Source organism: Montipora capricornis, chromosome 8 (assembly GCF_036669925.1).
Source record: "Montipora capricornis isolate CH-2021 chromosome 8, ASM3666992v2, whole genome shotgun sequence".
Taxonomy (NCBI): domain Eukaryota; kingdom Metazoa; phylum Cnidaria; class Anthozoa; order Scleractinia; family Acroporidae; genus Montipora; species Montipora capricornis.
The window spans coordinates 44,829,945-44,850,170 of record NC_090890.1 but is presented as its reverse complement, the minus strand read 5'-3'; the positions used below and the strand labels follow the sequence as shown (position 1 = coordinate 44,850,170).

Genomic DNA, 20,226 nt, shown 5'->3' with positions numbered 1-20,226 from the left:
TGGTCTTAGTTAATATTACAAACCGCTTTATTTACAAATTCTTTTTTACAAATTATACGAGAAACACTACCCGGCAATAATCCTAATGAATACTACTAGTCTTAGTTAATATTACAAACTGCTAATTCTTTTTACAAATTACCCGGCAAATAGAATAATCCTCATCATCACTTATGTTCTAAAGCGTTACTGCCGAATAAGATTGCTTTGGCCGCGCGCAAGATGGAGACACTTTTAGGCACCGAATTCGAAACTTTGGATTAATTTTATACCTCAACGTAGACCTTAAGATTTTTTTCATTAAATGACTCAACTGATCATTATTTGTATTTTCAAATCAAGAGCGCGAGTTCATAAATTTTCACTGAATTTCATGTAATAAGTTTGCTGACTGGCGTTGTCCTTATGAAAACATTGCGATATTTACTCACAAACATCCATTAAAAAAGTCCTGAAATAAAAAAAAAAAACCCTTCGCCCATAAACTATCTAAAACCTCACACCCCAATGCGTGAAATCGGGTAAATATTCCATCCACGCGAGTCTCATTCTGGTACTTTCAACTCATACTTTTCACTTAGAAAGCTATAAAATGAATTTTCTCTCTTAAGGAGGTTGCTTCTGATGTGTATCATTGCGGAGGAACGAAACCTCATCAATCACGAGCTCTAATTGTGTTGTTCTATATATCGATTTCAGTTGTAAGGAAAGCGAATCACTCACCCATGTAAAGAAGAACTTACCGCTCCATTCCATTGTAGTGCCGAAAACATAAACCCGGCAGGGTCGGCATCGCCACCCTAACTCTACCTCTCCCCGAACGGCGGCACGATACGTCTGTCGGTCAATGCCGGTGCAGCATGTGCGATGGTTCCAAAGGCCGCATCCATCGCACTGCAGTGCTTCTTGACGCTCGGTGACTGGAGTAGCACACTCGATGCAGTTATCCATGATAGTTTTTGGAAATTTTCAGTTTTTGGTTTTCATTGGTTATCGAAGTCATGTTTTCGATGAGTGAGTGGCAAATGGGTTGGGATGGCTTTAACAGATGATATCTAATTGCTTGCAAGGTAAGTTGGATCGACTTTGGATGATACGGGGCAGATCGACTCTGGGGTTGGGGCGGATCGACTCTGGTGATGCGGGGCGGATCGACCGGTTACCATCCCATAGTAGATGTTTGCTTTCATCTAGATAGCGGAAGTGTGTCACGGTGGCCTAGTGGTCTAACGCGCTCGCAGGTAATCGTGAAGGCTGGGAAAGGATATGAGTTCTCCTCGGGGCAGGGAAGTTTGGAAATGCTGGAGAGAATAAAAGTGATTTCACCCGATCGGAGATTCAATATCCGTGGGGTATGCACATTTGTGACTACCAACAAAACAAGTAATTTGTGAGGCCGATGACATTCATCCCAATGATGTGATCATCGGGGCTGGGGCAGATTGGATTCATAGCAAGCATGATATTACCTGTTAATTGAAAATCCTGCTTTTTGCTTCCAATGGGGGTTTGAAGTTATGATTCTCCTCCAACTGAGTAATCCAAAGGCCTTTAGAAGACTTATTTCTGGTGAATTTCTCTGGTCATACAGAAAGACACAGCTGATGGGGACAACATTCCCTTAATGCAAGAGGAGACGGCTGATGGCAAAATTACCACCGCTGGACTCTACAAGGTATAAACAAATTACACTTAGGTTTCTGCTGTATGTAGAAAAAGCAGGACGTTTGAAGGTTTTATTGAATCACTAAATGTTAAAACAAAATTTTACGGCAGTGTTCTCTATTGCTTCTCACCATCTGCAGGTGATTCCATTGGGAATTACCTGTAGCTTTTGCTCTATGGTAATTAAACCGGTCAGTATAAAATGCATGCAGTCTGCATTTTATACAGTGTACTGACCGGTAATTAAACCATAGCTTAAACTGCTTCAGTAGTGTGGTGTCGAGTTGTTCCTACAATATGATCAGCTGAACAAAAATTGAAAAAAAAAGAGCAAAAAAATTCATGGACAAAAAATCGTGCTAACTCTGCCATTGAAATGGTACATGTACAAATGTATCCTCAGGATCTCATTGGTGGAGCGAACTTGTTTGACATTTCTGCAGCCAATCAGAATCATGGGGGCAAATGCATTTTCAGCCCGGGCATTTCCTGTTTGGCCTGCTAAAAGGTGCGTTTTACAGAGGGCAGTTTGTCATTTGGCCACACCTATTGAGAAAAATAAGTAATCACACGATTTTTCTCGTGCAATTTGAAATAAATAAGTGCTTGTAAATTTTTTTCAATTTTCTTCGCCTTTAAAAAAATTTACCCATGCTCATTTATTTCAAATTGCACTCGAAAGCTTGTGATTCCCTACACTAAAATAGTACAGAAATATCGTATGTTTAGTTCTTTTGTAGAACCTTCAAAGGGATTCTTATGTGATCGAATCAAAACTTCTAGATGCTTTTGGATGAATGATTAGTATATGTACATGTAATCGCATTGGCCCGAGAGCAGTTAAGATTAATTTCACGCGTATTTTCCGCACAAAATTGGTGACGAGGGCAATTTGAAAAACTTTGAAAATGCCAGGGAAATTAATCCTTAATTGCACGAGGGTACATTGCGAAAACATGATTATCACATAATGAGCAAAATTATTGACGGAAGCTCATTCACTATCGCGACAAATGACAATCCACTTAATACGGTTTCATTCCGTGAAAGTTCAGTTCAATAAATCGCAGCATGTAAATGTATTTTATATGTGAACAAAAACCAGTTTAAAGGGGCTAGGTCATGCTATTTTTGGTAATTTTGTTTAATTTTGTTAATTATGAGCTCTAAACGTCAAATTGGCAATGCAACAGTCTTTCGTTTGCAAAATCACGGCCACATAACTAAGAATGATTTTCCAGCTTTGTAAATGACATTTTGATATAGACTGATATAAATTTGAAAAAAGGTGGGCCGACGTTTTTCAAATTTACCCAAATTCAATCCATTTCAATCCTCTCCAGTTTTGTCCATCCATGTCCCTTAGTTATTTTGATATTTTAGTTAATTCTATGACCATTCAATCAGTGCTGAAATTGCCTAATATTGCGTGACCTAGCCCCTTTAATGAGAGTTAGAATCTGGAAGAAGATTCTCTTGTAACTTCGCTTGCTCTGGATAAGAAACTTTTAAACCGATCAGGGTCAAGTAATCATGCCTTCTCGATTACCAAAAGTGCCCTCGTGATTAAGAAAAAGTGCCCTCCATCTCAGCCAATCAGCATTCAGTAATTGATAAGCACCCATATTCTCATTGCTCAACAACTGATTCTAATGAATACAACCTATGTTTCTTACGACTTGAAGGGTAATATGGTGACCATTGCCAAACTTCCGAAAGGCCAATTAGACCTGACAAGAAAAGTGCTACTAGAACTAAAACAGGTACATACATGTAGTTTGTTTTATTTGTTAACCATGGTGTTGATGATGAAAAGATCTTAAAATTTTAAGTGGTTTGAATAAACTATTAAAGTGAAGTGCGATCCTCTGGGTGTGTAGTCCTGAGAAGGACTGTTTGGGATGGCATTAGGGAGCTTAAGATCTACGACGACGACGTCGACGAAAACGCCACAAAACAATGATATAATTGGTTAGAACGGCGTAAATAATCGTGCTGCACGTGCAGCACGGATTTTAGCTCATATTTTTGCGGTTCTCTGCGTGACGACGACGTGAAATCACTAAATTTTAGGTTTTGACGACAACGCGAGCATGCAACAGAGAATCTTTCATTCTCTATTTTCACTCTGAAACCGCTCGTACCAATTTATTTTTAGGATACTATACTCACATTGTACAAAGTGAACGTGATGGAATAATCACGAAAGTCTTTTACTAGAGAGAAGTTCCATTTTGAGGTGACGTTTTCGTCGACGTCGCCGTCTTAGATCTTAAGGTCCCTATTGACTGACGTTTCAAGAACTTGACTTGTGTGGAAGTCATCATCCGAACAAGTGATTAACACTCTAGCCCGGGTTGCTCGAAGCAACCATAGAAACCTTTTAATTTTGATACCTCTTAACTAACGGCTAGCGCTAACCAGGCTTCGAGTAACTGGCCCCTGAATGTTTATACCATCTACTGACGTTACACAAATCACTTGACCCTGGAGATGAAACGTCGAGATGTTAGTCAAACAGTCCTTTTTCAGGAACTACACTTACCCGGACGATCGTACTTCACTTAAATGAAAACGTGTTAGATGTATAGAAGTAATATTTGTAGCATAAAGACCTTTTTATAAGCAGCAATACAGTTAAATTAACAATGTTATTATTCCAAAAACGTGATTTGGATATGTTATGGAAAATAACTAACAAAATGTGTAGCGTCACATACCATTCGATAAGGGCACGGAGAATTCTCCAGCAAAATGTTGCCGGCTTGCCAGTGATGTCTCAAAAAGGCTTATGGCGTATGAGCCCACGCAAGCCAAAACAAAAAACAAAAAAAGTCGAATGGACTTTGCCGAGTGCTGGAACGTAAAGATGTAGATGTAGATGGCTGTTTTATTAAATTTTAACAAATTCCGTGTGTTAGGATACAAGGAAATGTTGCTTCCTGCCCAAAGGTTTCAGCTTTGTGACATACGGTATATGAACTGATATACAAGATTTAGTGAGCCAATCGTATCGCTAGAAACGTAGTATCCGTGGTGGAAAATTTATTGATTTATTGTTTTCTCTTTTTTTCTTTGTTTAGATGCGTGATATTCGACATGACAATTTGAACCAATTCATCGGTGCCTGCGTGGACCCAGAAGTTTGTATTGTTATGCAGTATTGTTCCAGAGGAAGCCTACAGGTGTGTTGAAAGTAAATTTCTGATGGGGCCATATATCTTTAGCAATTAGAGGTAAAAATAAGATAAAGTCTGATTTGCTCGTTCGCGCCAGTAGCCGTCTGCGGGCTGCAGTTTTTGCACTCGCATTGTGATTGGCTTATTTGATTATTTGATTATGAGATCATTGGCCAAAGTTTTACATCTGAAGCGTTCGTCACTGCAATTAATGTAAAATGTAATTTTACCTAAAAAATGCAAATCAGGGGAAAATGCTAAATATAGTGACCGAGCTCCCGGAGGGAGGGCTGGAAACAAGCCGTACGACCTGGGTCAAAATTTTGGGAATTAATAAACATTGCGAAGCTGAAACCGTCAACATTTAAAAAAGAAAAATCTATCAGGCACTTTTTCAGTTATTATCAAAATCGACGTTTTTTGCCATTTGCGAAAAACCTATCCGACAGCTTTAACTATTTATTTCTACACGTGATTATTTTTCTCGTCAAGGAAATACTGGGGTCTGAGAAAAATAGGTACGCAATGCGTACATGTGTGGGCTTTGCTGCTTTTTCCGAACAGTCAACCACACTTGCATCTCATCCCCTCAGCTTTTCCCGATACTCCTCCCCCACTTTGTGCATTGTACTCTTCACCCCTATCCATCCAAGTGTTTTCATTTGGACTTTGAACCCCTCCAATATTGGTTTGTTTCCAGCCCCCCTCCACGAGCTAGGTCATTATATTTAGCACTTTCCCCTGATTTGCATTTATTATTTTTTTAGGTAAAATTACATTTTACATCAATTGCAGTGACTTACACTTCGGAAGAGACATCCTGTTGCTTTAATTTCGCAGATTTCAAAATCTTGATCTTTTTCTTCCGAAAACTGTAGTAAACCACCTTAATTGGTTTCCACACAAACTGGTTTAGAATAAGGCCATGACGCAACTTTGTTACTAAAAAGCGCTAATTGTGTCTGTCAGGATATTTTAGAAAATGAAGACGTCAAGCTGGATCACATGTTTATGGCCTCACTTATAGCCGACATTGTGAAGGTATGATTGTTATTGTTTAGCGCGGGCATTAGAATATTTGGACTGGTTTCTAAAACAGGAATTTCAATGCAACTTAGTGCACGTTGACTATAAATAAAGCATTTACAGTTTTTTTTCTCGCTTCGTCTGGTAGTTACAAGGACACCATTACCGCGAAACTATTCCTTCAGATGGTTTTTACATTTTACATCAATTTAATAACACTTAAATTTTTAATACACTTAAATTTAAAGGATCTTTAATTTTAGATATGTTGTTGAAATTGCAGCCATTAAAAAACTCGGGAAAAAAACCCGAGCTCCAAATGGGACGTGAACCCACGACCCATCGTGATCTAGTCGGATGCTCTAACCACTGATCTACTGGAGACTATGGTTAGCAAGGGTGAAATTTGGGTTTTTGACTCGAACTGTATCAGGCAATTACAAAGTCAAATAACGACTGACAGCATAGCCCATCGCACAGTATATCTGAGAGGCGCAACCAACCACCCAAGTGAGCAAATATGACAATGCATATATGTTATGGAAATTGTATCCATTGGAAACTCGGAAAAAATCCCAGTTCCAGATGGGATTTGAACCCACGACCCTCCGTGATCACGGGGTCTTCAGTCGCGCAGTGGTTAGATCATCCAACTAGATTACCACCTGGAGCTCGGATTTTTTCCGAGTTACCAATGGATGCAATTTCAGCAACATGTATATAAATTCTCGCATTCACTCACTTGGATCTTGAATTTCCCTCAGTAATCAGCGAATGCCACTTCAAAAGACTTTAAAAAGTATTACTTTAAAAGTGTTTTCCGTTTGAATGTCCCTAATATTTTCAAGGACAGCCAAGTCTTTTTGTTTTAATGTTACTGACTGATGTCAAACCGAATAATAAGTCCGTGAGAAAATAAAACGCTTCCCTCAGTTGATGAGTCTTCGAAACTTCTTAATTGTTTTCTCCAAAATTCCGAATGAACCATGGTTTTTCATGCTATGGTACAAAAAGAACTAAGTACTGCAAACCCATTGACACCAGAATCACGGTTATGTAGGTTATGTTTTAATTGAGTGAAGTAGATTAATATCACCGGTTAATGATGGCGCTTGTGTTCATTTTCCTCAGGGTATGGCATACATGCATAGCACCGATTTGAAATCCCATGGAAATCTCAAATCTTCCAATTGCTTAGTTGATAGTCGATGGGTTCTCAAAATTACCGACTATGGCCTGCCTTCGTTTAGAGCTAAAGTCAAAAAGAGCAGAGAAGACTATGCTTATTACAGAGGTGAACAAAAGAGGTATGTATTTTATTCTTTTCATTCTATCTTTAGACGGAGCAGTTTTGGCTTTTAGGTCAGCGACAAGTTGTGTCAAAGACTTTGGTTCGAGTTATACTGCTAGCATTCCCTTCTAAGTCGAACCACCCGCTTAGTAACCCAAGCGAGCCGCGAAGCGAACCGAAAAGCCGGCTCGCTTGCGTGACAAAAGAGGGCGGCTTGACTGACTCAGAAGGGAGTTTGGCACTTGGATGTGTTGCCGGAAGAACACTTTAATTTTTTACGTGTATCGAAACTTTTCGATCATGCTGGTAGAATGGGAACTATGAATCCGCCCGGGTTGGCGGGCAAGTTAGAAAAATTCGTCCCACTTCCAAAGCCAATCAGATTGCAGCATTTGCAGAATTCCGCGCGCTCGCGCACTGACAAAAAAACACTCTTTATATTCAGTGGAAAAAAAGATCTCTTTTCTCGGAAAGAGACAGGCTATTATGTTGCTTCGTTCACAAACGCCGTCGGGCGTTTAAGATCCCACACACTATTCGATAAGAGCTGGGCACGGCACGGAGTTCCCGGTGCGGCGGTCTGGCCCGAGTGTGTCCCCAGTTAGCGCCATGAGGCGCTAGAACGCCTAGACATGTAAGGATATGTGATTGCATGTGATTGTCTTTGTTGTCTCACTTTTCGTTGCAGACTTACTCTGGGTGAGTCCAGAGATGCTGCGAACCCCCAATCGCGCCTCTCAAGGCACACAGAAGGGTGATGTTTATAGCTTTGCTATTATTTTACAAGAATTTCACACCAGGGAAGGACCTTACAGCGCCAACTTCATGGAACCCAAAGGTGGGTTGATTCGTTTGTGAGGTGCGACCTATCAGCTCATTAGGGAGCTTAAGCAACGATAACGGCGACGGCAACGAGAACGTCATCTCAAAATAATAATATATTCGCGTTATTTTAATCGCATCGTGACTATCTCAACCTTTTTAATACGACAAGGGTGTGGTAGTTCCTCGAAAATGACACTTGTCGGAACGGCACTTAATTTACGGGAGAAAATGAAAATTTATCCTCAAGTGCTGACGTTCTTCATAAAACCTCAAATTTGGCTATTTCACGTTGTTGGTTTGCTGACGACAGCAAAGGAATGGACAACAGCGAAAAACGCACGTGCAGGGCGTGCAAAGCTATTGTTTTTGCCCACCAAATATGCCGTTTTTGTTGCTTAAACTCCCTATTGTTTCATGAAGTCGGTTGGACAACAGAAATTTGGTGAACGAGTTGATAAATAGAGGATATTACGTGGTCTCTCGGGGATACGAATTTTATCCTTCAGCGGTGATAGTATCTCTCACGAGTGAGCGCAGCGAACGAGTACGAGGTACTATAAGCACGAGAAGATAAATTTCGTATTCTCATGTGGCCATGAAATATTACGTGACATAACATAAAACTAGATACGAAAGTTATGAAAACGAAATCATGAAAATGGCCAGTTGGGTCACAAAAATGTTAATGTGGAAGTAAAAAATTATATTACAGGACAAAAGTATCTTGCTTGTAAGGAGGGGGAAGCTCACTTTTTATTGGCTAATCGTGGTAGTCACATGTGAAAGATAAATCAATATCCTCACTGCGTACGGTCAAGATATGATTTTTTAGAAAAAGGAAAATCCTGTAAAAATGTATATAATAAAAGTAAACTTAAAACAGTTTATAAATAAAGCTTACGTTTCCAGCCTTAGCCCTTCGTCAGAGCGAATCAACCTCGATCTGCCATTCGATTCGATCTGACTTCAGCTTTCCTATCGTCACACATTGGTCAAATTTTTTTCAAACTCGTTTGATTGGTCACTGAAGCCGCATTACACAGTCTCTTTGGAAAATAATCCTGTCAACTATTGGTTGCTGTTGCATAGATTACAGTTAACACCGGACGGAACCCACAGTTCAGGATTTAAAAACGGTAACGAGGAAGGGATACCTTTGTTAATGGCTAATCTTTGTTGTGTTTTCGGGTAGAAGCGACTAATCGTAGGTTCCCTCACACATTACTTGTCAGTGTTCCCAATGAATTGAATAGCACGTTTGAGAGCCCAGACATGACGAAGAGTGTTCTTGTTTCTATGGGAGTGTGATGGATTCCACTCCTGTTAGAAGCACTCGGCTTTCTTCCGACAATGCCCGAGTTATCACCGAAAGCATTCATCGTCGAACGGCATGCGTTGCGCGCGTTTGTTTATGTTTTTATTCTGCTTGATGTGGCCACTCGGGAGAAAATAAGCTGCAATTGTGCCCTTTCCTACAAGCGAACGGAAGAAAAGTTGGCTTGAAGAATAGAAACGTATATTTCCAAGAAATAAAACAAAGCGCCGCTCTTATACTAATCAAAGATAATCGGGTTTACTCACCTCGCGCGATCAATCCCAAAGAAGCCGTTGAGAATATGCCTTATTTGTTGCGGCGAATTTTCGCTTAGAAGATGTTGGGCAAGTTTCTTGTAACGGTAAATGAAGAGATTTAGCACCGCATGATCGCATTCACGGCAAACGTTATGCTGAGATTTGCGTTTTGCCAAAAATCAAAGAAACTTGTGGGTTTGATCTTGTCTGTTTGCCACAGAGTGATATCGCCGAGTAAATTCTTGTAAGGAACGGAGGGCCACGTTAGAATAAGGCCCGGGAACCTTTTTATGCCGAAGCTTTACTCTGTAAAAGAAGTGTCGTAAAGCAGCCACCTTTGTTGTCTGGCGCTCAAAGTTAAGGAAATACTTTCTGTTGCAACAGACATAATTCGGCGAGTGAAAGAAGGTGAATTCCCTCCATTTCGACCCACGGTTACAACTCTGGTAGCTGGTTTGGAGGAGATAAGGGAGCTCATGAAACAGTGCTGGGTAGAGAACCCGGATGACAGACCCGATTTCCACGAGATAAAGAAGATCATGCACAAGGTGCTCATCAACAACGGAATGTAAGTTGTCTCTTGATTTCGAATAGTTATCGGTTGCATACGGAGTGAAAAAACCCGAAATGTAGAGATTTTGCTTCACTTAGTTAGTTCGGTGTTGTCGACTCTCTGACTTCTTTGATTGTAAAAGTGAAGACTGGTTCTGAAACCAAAGGTGATATCGAGAAAAAAATTACAGTACTGGTCAAATGTAAGTTGACAGTCGACACTCAATACTCGATGATTTCGAGAATCGAGAACAGAAATTGGAGGACGAGTTCCATGTTTCGAGAACATGTTCGCGCGGAACATGTTCTCCTCCACAAATTTTCTTCGGATGTCGCTCAGATGGAAAAGAAAAACATTTCATTCAGCCGGCTGGAAATTTAACATCACAGGAATTTGGCTTTATGTTTAACAGGAAAACCAACATATTTGACAACATCGTGTACATGATGGAAAAATACGCTGACAACTTGGAGGAACTTGTGATGGAGAGAACTGGACAGTTGATTGAGGAAAAGAAGAAAACAGATGCGCTCCTCGAGAGAATGTTGCCAAGGCGAGTAACTCAAACTTACCGTGGGTAACCTAAGATAATTTTTAGTTGAAACTTGAATATCAGTGTTACAGAAAAATTTAGTTTAAACTGAGTAGGCGACTGTTCTGTCCAAGTGTGCTATTTTTTGTGGAGGCAATTAGTTTTTTTTAGTGCAATGAACCTATTCTAAAGGCAATTCGCGTATTTTGCCTCCTTTTGAAAAGAGGACAATTGCCATAGAGTACTTAAAGACGTCCCATTCTCAGTACGAGCCAGTAAGTCGGTCATCATTATTGCAATGATAATCTTGCGCAACCCGCAAGTAGCAGAGCTAATCGATCTGTTAACACGTGTTGCTTTGTACACGCTGTAGACCTGTCGCGGAGCAGCTAAAGAAAGGACAAACGGTCGAAGCGGAAAGTTTCCACGAGGTTTCCATCTACTTCAGTGACATTGTAGGATTCACTAGTTTGTCATCGGGAAGCACACCAATGCAGGTACCAATCAACAATGCTCAAATTGTTCATTTCTTTTTTGATAATATACACGAATTTTTTTCAGAAAATGATAATGATTCCCTTGATCCTGTTTTGCAGGTTGTCACGCTCCTTAACGACCTCTACACGTTATTTGATGATATTATCCAGGAATATGACGTGTACAAAGTAAGAAACGCGTACAGTCCGAAAGGCCACATACCTTTGTGTAAAGTCGTAAATGGATTGAACCATGGGAGTCATATCATAGTTAACTAAAGTACGATCGTTCGGGTGAGTTTAGTCCTGAGAAGGACTGGTTAAGATGACATTGACGTTTCGACGAACTGAGGGGAAGTTATCTTCTGTAAACATTGATTGGAAGCACCAATCACTGCTTGCAGCCTTCACAGCCAGTGACGTGAAGGCTTAACGTACAGCCGACCATCAACGTCACGAATTCGTCGACCGATCACATCAACGACCAGAGTATCTATACCGGCGATCTACAGACGTGACTCTGAATATGATGTCCGCTCTGGATGTCGAAACATAGTCATTGTAACCCAAAACGGTCCTTCCCAGGTGTACACTCACCTGGACGATCGTAAGGTAGTACTTCACTTAGTTATACCTTTGTGTGTGTTTCTAGGAGGCCTCTCTTTTCCACCTTGCTAAACAGTATGAAAATTTGCTAAACAAAAATTTATCCACTGGAAACTATGGCTACAATTTTAGATTTATAAAAGGAAAAGGAAAGCGTCAACTTTATTTAAGTGTCTAGTCGTTCTAGCGCTGGAGCACTAATTGGGGACACTGTAAATTGAAATTAACAAATAACGAAAATCAAATGTTGGTTTTTTTCACAGCCATAACTTCTCAGTTTTCAGATATCTTGCTGGTTGGGTGAATCTTCCTGGAATAACGCAAAACTTTTTTTCAATCAGGTGGAGACGATTGGTGACGCCTATATGGTGGTATCCGGTTTACCAATCAGAAATGGCCATGAGCATGCTGGTGAAATATCCCGGATGGCTCTGCATCTGGTAGAAGCTGTGAAGACAGACTTCAAAGTCCGCCATAAACCGGAACACCAGCTTAAACTTCGAGTTGGCCTTCACAGTGGTAAAACACTTTGTGTAGTTACGTTCTACCAAATGTGAGAAGACGAAATTTTGTCCTACACTAACAAAATTATTCAATTCCTCTGTGGCAGGTCCCTGCGTGGCGGGTGTGGTTGGTAACACAATGCCGCGGTACTGTTTGTTTGGTGACACAGTCAATACTGCTTCAAGAATGGAGTCAAACGGAGAAGGTGGGAATGAGGAGAATTTTTCGACGTTACTTTTGCGTTGATCGCACATCTGAAACTCTGAACTTGAAAATCTAACGCTAACGGCATCTTTATGCTATTTTGTTCTAGCGCTACGCATTCACATCAGCGAAACAACAAAGGGGATTCTCGACGACCTCGGAGGCTTCGTTGTCGAAGAAAGAGGAGAGGTGTTTTTGAAAGTAAGTAACACCACGACAAGATGCCAAAGGAAGCAAGTACTCTACACTTTACTTTGGGTGATTTTCAGTTTAACGCTCCCTGAGCGTTTCCGATTTACTTAATACGACTGTGTACGTATTAAGAGAACGCGAACATTTGTTTCAACGACAACCTCGTTACCAACTGGCCCAAAAATAGAACATTGCGTTTTTTACATAAAGCAGGATTGTCGAATATCCTGTACGTAGTATTGTTGTGAGTGGGTTTTTCTTAGAGACGCTATTTAAAGAAAATTTACAGGCATGGCTTCTTCATAATATCTTGTGAAGAAGTGTGTGTGATCACACGTAGCCTGTAGGAGACTGAATTTGACCCCTTCATAATAAATAGGACAAAGTTTTGGCCAATATTGATTAGACGACATTCAGTTTGAAAGGACATCTCCTACCAGTTAGAGGTAATGCCGACCAAACGCTTAAGCGCTAGATCATTAATTTGTTTGTTCAAAATTAAAAAGCATTTTATCGTCTGATATTATTTTCTTGCTATGTAGTATTTTGCCTTTCTTTATATAGTTTGTTTTGTGTCTGTGTGTATCTCTTTCTGCACTCTATGGATGACTTTTCATACTCTTTAGCATCTAGTTAGTGTCGTACCCTTTGCCACTTGTTTTACTCCTCCCTGTTCTAACGTACGTGTAATATAGCTTAATCCCTGGGAATACACACAAATCAATCGTCCATCAATACGTCATGCAATCAGTAAGTCAATCAATCAATCAATCAATCAATCAATCAATCAATCAATCAATCGATCAATCAATCAGTCAATCGATTTCAAAAGTGTATTCGGGTAAATTAATTTATCTATAATCTGTGTTTGTTATACCTGTTTCTTCTACTTCCAGGGCAAAGGGACGTGGAAAACATACTGGTTGATTAGTGCTGTACCACGCCTCAGCAAAAAAGCCAACAAGCTTCTCCATCCGAATGGGCAACCTCTCATGAATTATCTTAACACCCCTGGCCATCATTTTGGTTCAAACAACTCCATCAATCTAAAACGAGCCGACTCCTTTCGTCGGTCTGCTGGGAAAACTGTTTCGCCAGTTCCTGTGAGGAAAAATTGTCTCAAAACAGTAGCGGACGATGAATCGGCTGCACTCCTTAACCAAACGCCCGTGTGAACGGAGCAAGAATTTTCCCTGCTGCTTTGTATTTTCGTCCCGTTGTGACGTTGTTAGGAAGAGGGGAAGGGATGGTAGGATATGCCCGAGATGAACGTCCTAATTCTCGCGATGCGTTCGGAAATCTTCGGAAATGCTCGTTTTTGGGTGAGATTCTTCTGATGCCAGTTTAATTGCATGTGGGAACTCTCCGATTGCTTGAAAAGAAAACTTGTCCTTGGAACTTGTCCTTACAGAAAGCTGTTTTGACAAGCTGCTTCGGACTGTTCAACTTGAATTTACGTATCACTGCAAATCTTTAAAGTCTATTGAAGACTCCTAAACTGCCATATTTGAATCAGTACGCGGTTCAACAGGTGTAATTACATTCATGATAAAACTGTAAAGCTTATAACGTAATTCATTCACTTTGTGGTGCACGTCGCGATGTTATCAGGCAGCTTAAGATCAACGACATCGACGTCGACGAAAACGTCTCTTCGAAATATATAGAGGATATTACATGGCCGCGTGCAGATACGAAATTCCTCTTCTCGTGTTGAAAAGTTATTATATAAACACCGATGAAACACTAAATCATTCACGAAAGGCATCCAAAGGCGCGGTTTTCAAATGTAACCATAGCAACAGTGATCTTTTCGCGTGTGAAAATAACATGTTATCTTCACGTGTGAAGATATCACGTTTTCGGGCGAAAGCTCACTTGGTATTTCATTGGTGTTTATATAATAAACCCTTCTCTATCGTAAATCTGTTGCGATTACTCCATCTTATTCACGTCGTACATTGCGGACAAAGCATTCTAAAAATAACTTGGACACAAGCGGTTTCAGGGTAGAAAATGAAAGGTCTACATTTGTGCGCGCGCGTTGTCGTCAAAACTTCAAATGCGTTCCGCACGTGCAGTACAATTATTTTTCCTCCTTTGACCAATGATATTAGGGAGCTTAAGCAACGACAACGGCAACGAGAACGTCAACTCAAAATATAAATTCACGTTGTTGTAATCACTTCGTGACTATTTCAACCTTTTTAATATGACAAGGGTGTGGTTCTTCCTCAAAAGTGACGCTGGTCGGAACGGCGCTTAATTTAGGGGAGAAAATGAAAATTTATTCTCAAGTGCTGACGTTCGTCATAAAACCTCAAATTTGGCTATTTCACGTTGTTTTGCAGACGACACCAAAGAAATGGACAAAAGTAAAAAACAAAGCTATTGTTTTTGTCCACTAAATATGCAAATTTGTGACGTTCTCGTTGCCGTCGCCGTTGTCGTTGCTTAAGCTCCCTTTTATTGTTTCGTGGCGTTGCCGTTTCCACAGCTGTCGTCGTTTCTTAAACTTGCCTATTACTTTGCAAGGGACTGGTGATATTAAATGTTAAGCTATTGTAACTGTAAATTATTAAGGTCAGGTTCAACACCACAATAATCGAGATGTGTAGATAAGCTATATTTGATGTTTATTTTTGGCTTTCAACTGAGTAGAAGTAAATATGTTGTTTTACTTAGTTTTCTCCTGTCTTTAAGGTAGTAGCTTAGACATCTTTAAGGTAAATATTGAATCCTCGGCATGAAATGCCTCTAATTATATCTCGCTGTGATTGGTCAATTTGAAGTGCCATATTTTACATTTCAAGCAGTAGCCTGCGTAGATGACGAGATACGCAGGAGGCAAATAGCAAGCGTCGAAGCCGTGCGGAGGGGCGCTGCCCGCCGCTACGCAGGCTAATCAAGCATGGCCCGGTTGTTCAAAAGCCGATTAACGCTAATCCCAGATTAAGAATTAACTAAGGAGTTTATTTCTCTACTCCCAAATGCTGCTCAACGCTGATATTCGGTGAGACTTTGCAATAGAAGCAGCCAATCTTGAAAAACAAAAATAAGCAAAAGAAACTTTCACAAAAAAGTTGAAAACATAAAACAGTACTTTATGCTAATCCTGGATTAAGTTAATCGGCTCTCGAACAACCGGGCCCACCAGACTGGGTACAATAATCTTACGTTGTTTCTCGGTCTGTAGTGACTCGTTAACACCTTGTCCATTGTTTACTTCAAGAAGGGAATCTCTTTTGACGACTTTGTTTACATTTTGTGTAATTAATATACGAGCTTGCTCACAAGGTAAAACAACTTGTGACACTCTGTTAAATCTCAAAATTTAATCCTTTTAGCTCTGTTAACGAGCCACTTATTAGCCGTGAAAAACTGCTAAATTCTTGGATGGCTAAAGCGCTAAGCCTAGTGATCCCGTACATTCCTTGTAAAATTTCAAATTTTCAAAGCATCATTACTCAGAGATTATCTGGTGTATTACGTTCCATTTTTCGTAGATGGCTCATTTTGCAATGCAGCCACTTTCAATATTCAGTACTTAATTCTTGGCTGACTTGTGTTAATGAGGCAACAAATGTAAAAGATTCTCCTATTCAGGTAGTACTGTACAGCTTATAAACTTGATTGGATGTGTTGTAAGAAGTATTTAATACCATTAATTATTTAGACCACAGTCACTGTATAGTTCTATCATGTGAACGTGTTGGGCGAAGCTAAGTCAATAATTACATATTCGGGGATCTTTTGTACGTTGAGATGTAAAAAGTTTAGTACTAATGTCTGTCCTATGGCCATGCAACGGCAAGTTACTGCTTCTCTATAACCCCGGGAATTCTTTTACTTGCTCGATAGCTGAGACTGCCAAGCAAAAATGGAAACCTTAGTGTGCACCGCCTTTCCCTAAACGCGAAGTGTAATATGTTCATTCTCTTTTTTCTAGGAAAACTGCTAACGCTGCAAATAATTTTCGTTTTGTAATAAAATGAAATGGAACTATTTAGGTAGTACTGTACAGCTCATTGTGAGCTACAGCTATCGGAAACGTTTTCTAACGAGATAAAGATAGAACATCGGTGGAAAACGTCCATCCTGTGTTCCTTCCTGTCCATTACTGATATGAGGCTGGAACCGAAGTCAGAAGTAATGCCTTTTTTTCTGAAAATTTTGTGACATTGGAACAAGCTACAAAGTGATGCAGGACAGGCATTAAGAAATTTAGCGCTCAAGTGACTTGTAACCAAGACAATCTTGAGGATTTGATTTCACGTAACCAATTTTACGTTCAGTTAACCCTGTTTTTCTATCACTGCCAGGGATTTCCCTTGTTTCATATAGTTTTCAATTGCTGCGGTTTAAGATTGCCACTTAACCAACTTCGTTGAAGTTCACAGCCTTAGTGCTGCGGAAGACGCTTATTATAAACGGATCCCACTCAATACACCTTATTCCAAAATGGCCGCCATTTAAATATTTTTTTGTTTTTATTCAAATTAGCCCTTGATGCCTCGTTCTTAAGCTTAAAATTCAAAAGAATATTTTATCTTGAACGAGGCAACATGGGCCAATTTGTATCCGCATAAATCAGCGGCCATTTTGGAATAAGGAGTATAATGGTTTCCGTTTTGTGTTTCAAATTTAATCGACGAAAAAACGTCACTTCCTGTCATTTGTCATTGTAGTACTTACTGTGTAGTCACATTCAGAAGCACACGACCTTGAAGCGTGTAACTTGCAACTCTTTTCCTTGGAACAAAGCTGGAGATTTTAGGACACCAACTTTATGCCCAAATATGGACAAAAATAAGATCGAAGCTGCACGCGCGGGAAAATGCACTAGCTACGTTACATCCAAAGAACGAAATTTTTAAACTCAAAAAACCCCAGCTCTGAACCAGAGTTAATCGCTTCAAGATCATTAGCTTCTGGTGACATTTTATTGTGTTCTGTAAGTAATGAGAATAAATCAGTGGTTATGAGAAGATTTGGAGTTTCACTAGTGTGGGCGCGAGAGTATTTCACAGATCCGCCATGTTTGATTTTTTCGAAGAATTTCTTTTCCCTTTCCAATTTCCTCGGAGTTTAAGATTCAAGATGACCGCCAAGCATTTCACACACAAGACTGGAGGAAGAAATTTCCTCGACCTCTGATTCAAAAAACTCAACGAGAAAGAAAGTACGTATACTCTGCAGAAATCATGAAAAGTCTTTACTGAGTATGCGCAAGCCGTTGCTTGGAGACCTTTTCAAACCCACGCCAAGTCTCGATCGCACTCTTAAACGCAATATTGATTTTCGTACTGAAGGCTCGATTTTGACCTTCGCCTTGTCAAAAATATGATGCGCGCGTTGCCTAAACCGATTTGACCGTAGTGATTAGCCCTGAAACTTGGGCTTGGGCGAGTTAAAAGACTTGATACGATTTCTGCAGAGCCTCTGTTGCTCGCCCTCTGTCGAGTTTTAGAAAGGCTCTGCTCGCAGTGTGCCTCCGACTGGTCTCCCAGTCCTAATTGGCGTTCTGATCAACACCCATAGTCCATTTTGCATTCAGCCCTGATGAATACTTTCAGTAGTAATAATTAAATTATGCATTTATTAGAGCGAGTTTCAATCGAGTTTCGTAAAACCAAAACCAAAGTAATTACTCTGGCCAATCAAAAAGGACGGAGACAATCCAGTAAACCAATCAAAACTCGAAGTAATTACACGTAGCCGACACAAAGCGCGGGAAAATGTGCACGCGCAAGCCACGATTGGTTTTGAATTCACTTTTGATTGGTTGAAAACGTGGCGCGAGAACTTTGAACCAATCACTGAGTGAAGTAATAAAAAACCAAAGCAATTCGCTAATTACTAGTTCGACACTTAATTGAAAACCGCTCTATATTAGGTGGCCATGTTATGGCTTTGATCAAATCTCGGCTCTCGTTCAAACATGCGCGAGCGTAAATGCTCAGGCTCTCCGATACCTAACCTACCGAAAAAATTAAGATAGATTGCTGTTTTTTTACGAGGAAGTGACATTTCAGTTGATTCTACAGCCACAAACGTAGCGTAAGAACCGAGCGTGTCTGGTGTTCTCGAGACGGAGGTGAGAGATGATTTCATGCTGACTGAGACGCCTAAAATGCTCTGTTGTAAACATGGCGGTTCACGAGTGAAATTGTGAAGGGGTTTAGGGCTCCAGGGCTCCGGGCAAAAAAAGGCAGGCAGGGCTCCATAACTATGGTCTAAGAATTAAAATCAACTACAAAGAAAAATACAAAACAAAACAAAAAGAGCGAATTCCAATCAACTCCGGAAATCATATTCTGTCCTCGTCCAAGCCGGCGAACCAATTTTTCTCCTCGTGCAAATTCAAGATGGCTTCCACGACAGGAGAGATAGTAGAAACGTCAGCTGAGATGTCTGAAGATTCAAGGGAGTTGAGAGGCAGAAATTCTTGATTCAACAGCATGTATGTGTTAACAGGGGGCGGACAAGGTTTGCTATATATCGCTGGATGTTATGCGGGTTAAATGTGCCGACGAATTGACATCGATCACCGAGTTCAATTCGGAATTACCTAACCATGAATCATTGGTTTCTTCAACGAGGTTGCTAAACGCATTGGAATTTGAATTCACCACAACGATCTCAATACACAGTCATACGAAGGAACCGCAGTTCCCGAACGTTCGTGTGTTCGAATGTAACACTTAATTAAGGTGAATGGATTATTTATTGAGAGTTTCTTTTAAGGACAGGAAACGACACGAATTAATTGGTGAGTGAATCAACACCGAATGCGCAAAATTTCAGAAATTTTTGTCCGAAGTAGGGCTTTGTCACGCCTATTCTACTAACGTCTGCTGAAACGAAAAACCACTTCCGTTCGTGGATTACGGACCAATCAGAGGCCGTTTTCCAGTTTTGACCAAACTCGTGTTGTGTGTTGCATTCAGTCGCAGCATGTGATTGGCTATGCGCAACACAAGTAGTCAATGCTGACTGGTTTCTTCAATGGTGGGCAAACAGCCGTTGAACGAAAGTGGTTTTAATCGTTTCAGCAGACGGTCGTGGGGGGGAGGAACGTGTGACGAAGCCATAAGATTGTCTGCGTGGGAGGCTATCCGAATTGCTACCGACTAAAAATTTCGCACAATAACAATACTCTGCACGCACTGTTTTGTGGGATACGGCGTTAAAATCCTCTCTCTTTTCCGTGTTTACATAGCCTCATATAAACACGAGGGGGAGTTGGGAGAATTCGACAATTTGCATAACTGTCTCGAATACTCCCAAATCCCCGAGTGTTAAGATGATGATGATGAAGATGATGAAGATGATGATGTAAACAAGGAAAAAGTTATCTATTGCTTTATAAAATATTTCAAAAAAAAAATTTCCACAAATAAAAGAAAATGCTCTTTTTTTACTTCCTGATTGAAAGAGATTTTCTTGATACACGCTTATATTTCCTACCAGCTAACCAAAACGCGCGTGACAACACATAACCAATCAAAATTCGTTTGATGTCACAGCCATGTTTACATACACTCATCTAAACACAGCGATTGACCAACGAGAGTGCGCGTACTATCCTTATTATTTTA

At 40.3% G+C, this 20,226-nt stretch overlaps 1 protein-coding gene across 1 annotated transcript in view; it reads left to right on the top strand.

Moving 5' to 3' along the window:
* Positions 1–16,391, top strand: part of LOC138060161 (atrial natriuretic peptide receptor 1-like) — a 41,250-nt gene extending 24,859 nt beyond the window's left edge. Inside the window, exons 10-23 of the mRNA XM_068905884.1 lie at positions 1,592–1,675; positions 3,351–3,428; positions 4,749–4,850; positions 5,814–5,885; positions 7,002–7,164; positions 7,850–7,999; positions 9,943–10,126; positions 10,524–10,664; positions 11,017–11,140; positions 11,240–11,308; positions 12,067–12,244; positions 12,336–12,434; positions 12,543–12,634; positions 13,522–16,391. Of these exons, the coding sequence (XP_068761985.1) occupies positions 1,592–1,675; positions 3,351–3,428; positions 4,749–4,850; positions 5,814–5,885; positions 7,002–7,164; positions 7,850–7,999; positions 9,943–10,126; positions 10,524–10,664; positions 11,017–11,140; positions 11,240–11,308; positions 12,067–12,244; positions 12,336–12,434; positions 12,543–12,634; positions 13,522–13,800 (1,815 nt within the window). The 3' untranslated portion in view covers positions 13,801–16,391. The remainder of the gene's footprint in view (positions 1–1,591; positions 1,676–3,350; positions 3,429–4,748; positions 4,851–5,813; positions 5,886–7,001; positions 7,165–7,849; positions 8,000–9,942; positions 10,127–10,523; positions 10,665–11,016; positions 11,141–11,239; positions 11,309–12,066; positions 12,245–12,335; positions 12,435–12,542; positions 12,635–13,521) is intronic.
* The last annotated feature ends 3,835 nt before the right edge of the window (positions 16,392–20,226 follow it).